Raw genomic sequence first — 7197 nt, forward strand, 5'->3', positions numbered from 1 at the left:
AGTGTAGAAACATATTACTGTAGTTATCTTTTAGTTCATTTGATAAAAGTTATAGACTCTTTTGGTTTTCATGCTATTTAATTTTACATGTTACGTTTCTTCATTAGTAATGACGTAGAAATAGATTATATAGTTTGTTTCATTGTTTCCATGGTGGCGCAACATGCAATTGTTACGTCATAATATCTAAACTTTAAACCTTTGAAGAATTTTTTATTATTATTTAGCTCTTGACAATATCAAACCGAAGATGCTTTGAAAGCGAACCCGATATTTGATTACAAAAATGAGGCTGGTACACTGTTTGTTGTGTTGAGCAACAGGACGAGACTAATGATAAGAGACAGTCAACCGCTTCAAGTGGACTGTTTGTTGGGTGGTTCACAAAAAACAGAAACGTTTTATCAGTCAAAACAACTAAAGTAGGTAGCCTAAACTTGTTAGTATTTCATTTAGAATCTACGCTTATAATCTTTCCGTGCAGCATTTTCGTTTATTACTTGATGTTTTTTTCCTAACTTGACCTATGCTTGTGGTCACTCCAAGTTTCTAGCCACTTCATGTTTGTGCTTGGCTCGGCTTCGTTTGCTCTTATAGAACTAATGTATTGACAGAATCAAACAGCATCGGTATTTGTTGCAATTATTACTTTCTGTGGAAATAGGAACAATCAAACCACAAGTTTGCAACACACACGCTTTCATTTTGAATTTGACTACAGCGCAGGTGGAACCACCCAATACCATATTTTTTGGTTAGGCTGAACTACTGCAATTTCATTAAATTATTAACCTACTAACTGTTGTTTAAACTTTTAGTAAACTTTTGACATTATAAAACTCTAATTAACTACAAAGAACGTATAGTAATGTAGCGTCTGCATGGTTAAGTGGTGAGAACGTTTGCGCGACGTTCGCAAAGGACTTCTGTTCGACACCGCTCCAGAGTTTGCGGCTGTTTCTCGGCAAAGACAATTAATTAGGGCCACCATATGTCCTCTTTTAGGAGGATTTGTCCTCTTTTTTCATACAAAATAAATTGTCCTCCGAGGACACTTGAAAATGCTCAAATGTCCTCTTTTTTGCATTGCTATCATTTTCAACAAGGTTTTACTTTATGTGACCTTGGCGAAAGCTAAATAAGGCGAAGCAACGATACCAAAAAAGCAAAGTATGTTTTCTGTGAGCTGTGGCAGAAGTAGGCTATCCTTGTTTAAGAAAAGTGTTTATTGACTTTGAGGTTGACAATACATTGCTGACTGTGGATATGGCATATGGTGGATACATTTAATGTTTTTGTGTCAAACGAAGGCAGTGTTAGTACTCGATGACCATGTCAGATGTATTTCTATTGTTCGACTCTCCTGTTGCCTATTTGGATGAATAGACCACTAATTTCATTTTCTGAGTTTACATCCTTTGATTGGATGCTTATTGCTTATGCTGTCTTACACCAAAGAATAGGATAACGCTTTTCAGCGGTGTGTGGAAGTATCTGTCAGAGAAAAATGTCGGCATTGATGATGTTAAACTGTTCGATCTATAGGCTACCAAAGCTAGTGCAAAGGCGTCTTAAACCTGATAGCTAGCTTGCATTAGCTTTGTTTAAATCAGGGGTGGGGAACCTGCGGTCCGCGTGACTGTTCCATGTGGCACGCGTCAAAATGTGGCCTCTACAACAGCAAAATATGGCAAAATATGGCCTCTACGTCAAAATATGGCCTCTACAACAGCCAAATGTATGTGTCAATCTTATGGAGACATTTAATGCAAGATTTTTGGACATAAACAGTAAAGAAATGGAGTTAGATATTTTTCCTCTCCTTTCAATGTGGTTGCAACTGATGTGCCTAGTAACTTCCAATATGAAATAGTAGAGCTCCAGAGTGACGGTGCGTTGAAAGCGATGTACCAAAACATTCCACTGCTCAATTTTTATCAACGCTACGTAAATGCTGATGATTTTCCAGTCATGCAGAAACATGCTTTGAAATATGTGTCTCTGTTTGGAAGCACCTACCGTTGCGAGCAGTTTTTTTCCAAATTGAATCTAACAAAAAGTCGGTTTCGCTCCAGACTGACTGATAAAAACGTGGAGTTGCAGTTAGGAGTTGCAACATCTTCCGTGTCAGCAGACATCACACGACTCACCAAAAATAAAAACTTTCAGCCATTCCACTAGCTGTGACAATGAAATAAATCATTGTCTACTTCGCTGCATTTTTTCTCTGTAAATAAAATTTCGAAATTTTTAGTGGCCTACCTGTGTTACTTCTCATTTTATGTGGCCCGCAATACTGAAAAGGTTCCCCACCACTGGTTTAAATGATGGCACATTAGAAAATGGACAGAATAGTTCAAATATTGCAGAACTATAGATTTTTTTAAATGAATTGTTAAAAATCGAGCAATTCTTCATCTGCAATAAGCTATGGTTCAAAATGCAAATGTAAAACGCATGTTTTTTGTGGAGAAAATCAAATGAACAGCAAAATGTTCATTGACTGAGCCTGACAAATAAACATGTTATGTTTTTTATTTGTCACTTCTGCTACATAGGCCCTATAATCATCTAAGAAGATGTAAAAATTGTTTAAACGTAAAAATCTACTGGCATTTTACTTGCTTACCAAACATGTCCTCTTTTTGGGTGATGAAAATATGGTAGGCCTACAATTAATGGCATGCTAGAATAAGTGTAACAGCTGACTCGACGACTAGGCTATATTTGTCTTCGCTGCTTCCTGTTGTGTTGCATTTGTGATCGCAGTGAAAGCTACCTTTTCTATAGTTTATAGGACCCCCATGTCAACGTTACTGGGTAGCCTATATGAAACTGGGTAGGCTAAACAAACAAATTATTAAAATCCTTTTGTGGTCGAAAAAAAAATTTGAACGTAGTTTTAATTTCAAAGCTAAAGTAATCACTAAATTTATACGCAAATCCGGTTTTTATTTGATGAGTTTTGGTAAATGCAAAGTGTATGCCCATACGTCTTCATCAATAGGTTAAACCGTTGGGCTATTAACCCTATCTTAATACGAGCTGTTTTCGTGCGCGGAAAGCAAGTCACGGGCTATCTTAACCCCGTGCTAATTAATCGCCAATAACGGGAGCTATGAAAATCACAGAGCCAAAATCTCTTACAAGATAATAGCCATGTCTTTGAAGGTCTCTAGTTTAAACTGAGGGAGGAGATCTGCCTGACTACCTATTAAAATATTGAGACTGTTGACCGATCCTTTGATACTTAGACAGTGAAGATAATAGCCATGTGTATTGTGCGTATAGAAGTTAAGCTTTTACCCAACAAATTTATTAAAATAAAGTGTTTGTGTTGAATAGACGTCAGAAAGTCGGTTTTTATTTTAATTTCCCAAAACTAGCTTCAAAATTGAAATTTTTGAATTATAACATAAAGTAATGCTAAACTAAACAAAAAATTACTTTTGCTCATAAATATAAGGCATTTTTGGGAGATTTTACATTCCAAAGTAATTGCACTAACATTTATATTGCATTCACATTAAATTATATTTACCTAACATTCCACGAAAATGTCTAGTCACCTGAGACGAAATACTTATTGTGAAGGGCAGAAAGGTAGAAAAATGACGTTAAGGCAGATTTAACTTGCACTTTACACAGTTTACTATTAATGAACACTGCGCAAAGGAGAAAATAAATCACAATCAAGTTATTTGTATTATGAAACTTCACACCTATAAAAGCAAACAACAATAAAACACAGCTTTCTGAAATCAGTGAAACTCAATAAAATTGTTTGCTGCATATAATTTGTACAGTCTGAAACAACTAGGCTACTGCAATTACTGTGCAATGTAGCCTACTAAGCAAGTGAAATTAGGAATTCTGTCACACATCACATTTTACTGCACCTGCAAAATATCTAAAAACACTCTTTCTTTCTACATTTAGCATCCACAAAATCTCTGATTAATTCATTAAATTCCACCATTTTAAGGACACTGCTTTCAATATTCAGTAGGCACAGAGAACTTAGCCTTTCATGACTCATTGTGCTTTTCAGGTGATTTTTTATCAGTGCCAATTTGCTGAAAGATCTTTCACCAGAACAGCTTGTTACCATCATACTCAAGTAAATTCTAAGGGCAATGTTAACACCTGGAAATGTATCACATAAACCTTCATCATGCAACAAAACTGCTTGCTGCAAAGGGGCAAGGCATGACCTGAGCTTGGCAAAAGCTGCAAATTGAACAGCTTCTTCAACAAAGACACCGGTAAGGTCTCCCGGATAAAAGCTTATTAGTTTCTTTGCCTCACTTCTTATCTCTGGAACACTCAGATTGCATAAGTTAACTAGTACGTTGAACCTATCATGCACCATTTGGTACGCTGCTTTGCGCTGTTTTAAAGCAACAGAGAGCTGATCTAAAATAACATTGAAAACTTCACATCTGAATTTTTCTCTTGGTGTAAAAACAACCTCTTCTGAGGTTGTTGATGAGTCTTCATCGAACCGCTTGTTCCTTGTTTTCTGTCTGTTTCTGCCTGATCTATACACCATACTGGTACATAAGTTTCCAGCAACCTTTTCCAACTCATCAAACCTATCTCGGATGGATTGTACAAATTTTTCAAGAGAGTCCATCAAATCCACCACTACTTTCAGGTCAACATTAACACCTTGGAGTGCTTTATTGGTGCTGTTGAAACGTACAAGGATTATGTTCCACAAATTAGCTAGCAGAGCAGTTTCCAGACAGTCCATTTTGTCCCTCAATGAACAAGCTTCATGTCTTGCTTCTGGCTTTTGTTCCAGGTTATTTTCAATATTCTCAAGAGCATTTTTAATGGAGTTGTATCCATTCACAAGGGCTATAGTAGCATCAGCTCTTGCTGACCAACGAGTAGCTGACAGTGGTTTAACCGATAGTGCACTTCCATTTCCTTCTAGAAACTTAACCAACACCTCCCATCTCTTCGTTGACGCAGAGAAAAATGTGTACAAGCTCTGGATAAAGCCAAAGTAAGACACTGCCTCAACACAGCATGATGCAGCAGCCTGCCCTACAAGATTTAGGGAATGTGCAGCACACGGGATAAAAATGGCTTTTGAGTTCTTGTTTTTAAGCCTTGCCTGCATACCTGCATAGCAGCCAGACATATTGCTAGCATTATCATAAGATTGTCCTCGACAATCATCAAAACTGATTTCTTCTCTTTCGAGAAACTCTAGAAGAAATGAAGACAGAACTTCAGCTTTGTGAGAGCCAGTCTGCAAAAAGGTTAAAAATCTTTCTACTGGTTTACCTGAAACCACGTAACGTACAATGACGGTTAACTGGTCAACATGTGCTAAATCTGGTGTTGAATCCACTGAAACTGAAAATACTTTCCAGCTTTGAGTTCTGCCACAATGTATTTTCTAACCTTTTCTGCTATCAACAAAATAAATTCTTCAAAAATGGTTGATGACAAATAGGACTGCCTACCACTTCCACAATTGCCATACTTCTTAATATGACCCATAAGGAATGGATCAAACTGTGCAATAAGTTCGACGATTCCTAAAAAGTTGCCATTGTACTTGGATCCTATTTTCTCATCATCACCCCTAAATGCCAAGCCTCTCTCACTTAAGAAAAGTATGACAGCCACAACACGGTGAAGCACTTCATACCAATATTTCCTGTTTTCTTGCTCTTCTTTTTCTAACTGCTTGTCAACATGGGAAGAAGCGCTACATCGAAGAGTGAACTTTAGCACACTTTCTCTGTGTCGTTGACCTTTTTCATGGCATTTCATTTTTTCCTCTGCTTTTTTCCAGTTTCTAAAACCATCCTTTTTTGAAAATTTGTCCTGGTTGGTACGCATTAAAGTACAGTAAAAACAATAGACAGCCCCTTTTGATGTGCTGTAAAGGAGCCATTTTTTTAAATTTGGTTCACCATTGTCATGTGTAGAAAAAAACATGGTGTTTTAAAAATATCGACAACTTTGACCTGATTCATAATAACGGCTGGATTCAGGATAAGAATCAAAGTCATTTTTGTTTTGACATACTGGTGTGATGGCAGTTGACCAATGGAATACACATTTTTCTGTGACAGGAAACCACATAGCTGGATCAGGATCGTACCGTGAGACTTCACTATCCTGATCTGGAAAAGTATCTGCAGAAGGGGTGCCACTATATTGCAAATCACCACTATCTTCACCTTGTTTTGTTAAGTCACCTTGGTTGTCTGCAAATGTACTTGAGGATGTATATGCGGTTTCAGGAATATGCACTTCAAGTTCAAACTGTTCAGTACTGGTACCAATATCTTGTATGTTTTGCAGAGACAAAAAATTTGTGAGACGTTTTGTCTTTGCAACAATTGCAGCATTTTTTTCACTTGATTCTTTGGAAATTTTTCTTTTCTGAGCTCCTAAAAGCTGAATTTTCCGTGGCATACTCAAGGTTAAAATATATACTCTCTAAACAAAAACGATATAAAGCTTGAGTGATAAAAAAAAACTAGAAAAAGTGCAATCATATTTGTAACCACCACAGGTTGAGTTACTGATTCCATTTGGCTACCAATAGTAGCTATGCGGACCGCACATACATTAAACAGAGAGAATGCAATAAAGGGGACCCAACACACTGCAGAATCGAGAAAATTAACAGGGTTTAGGTCCACTGAGACCAGAGAGCTTGCAGGGCGTGGAATAGGAGGGCCAGTTATTAGTTAAGCATCATCCAAAGTTACAAATTTATGAACTGAGCTCTAGTAATGGAGTAGGCCAGCATAGGGTTAACAAACGAAAATGATATATGATTTATTAAGCAGTAGCACCAGCAGTCATTTCAGTTCCCACGAATCCAGCAGGCAATTACATCTGCATTAAACTATCAGTAGGCTAGAAATATAAACATTAACTTAGATGAAGAGTGTAGGCTACTTACATAGGCTACTGTATGACTTCCACAATAATAAACATTTAAACCCTAAAAAAGCTGCGTTCGAATCTTCCGCCTCGCCATCAAAAATCAACCTCATAGCGATGACAACATCCGGGAATTTGCATAAAGCTTATTTTGGGAAGGGCAACGCAGTCGACCGAAACTTGCGATGTAAACAAAGGCTACGTAAAGGGTCAGAAACAGTGTAGGCTATAAACAATTAGGAATAATTCGGGACTGAGCATGTGATTATGAAACCA

The 7197-nt window shown here is 37.2% G+C and overlaps 1 protein-coding gene across 1 annotated transcript; it reads right to left on the reverse strand.

Annotated features, from left to right (window-relative positions):
- Positions 1-3910: 3910 nt before the first annotated feature.
- Positions 3911-6444, reverse strand: LOC145769258 (zinc finger MYM-type protein 1-like). The gene is made up of 4 exons (XM_082580874.1): positions 6052-6444; positions 5419-5847; positions 5134-5263; positions 3911-5055 (listed from the first exon to the last, which is right to left on the reverse strand). The coding sequence occupies exons 1-4, from the start codon at positions 6442-6444 to the stop codon at positions 3911-3913; spliced, it is 2097 nt and encodes a 698-aa protein (XP_082437000.1).
- Positions 6445-7197: the final 753 nt, after the last annotated feature.

The sequence above is a fragment of the Aplidium turbinatum genome, chromosome 1 (genome assembly GCF_918807975.1).
Source record: "Aplidium turbinatum chromosome 1, kaAplTurb1.1, whole genome shotgun sequence".
Lineage (NCBI taxonomy): Eukaryota > Metazoa > Chordata > Ascidiacea > Aplousobranchia > Polyclinidae > Aplidium > Aplidium turbinatum.

Bases quoted from the DNA above. Each gene is read 5' to 3' on its own strand.
- LOC145769258 (XM_082580874.1), bottom strand. From the start codon at position 6,444: ATGCCACGGAAAATTCAGCTTTTAGGAGCTCAGAAAAGAAAAATTTCC. The intron at 5,848-6,051 runs GTATGTCAAAAC...CGTACCAACCAG, and splicing joins GGTCAACTGCCATCACACCA to GACAAATTTTCAAAAAAGGA. The intron at 5,056-5,133 runs GTATGCAGGCAA...TAAATCTTGTAG, and splicing joins TATGTCTGGCTGCTATGCAG to GGCAGGCTGCTGCATCATGC.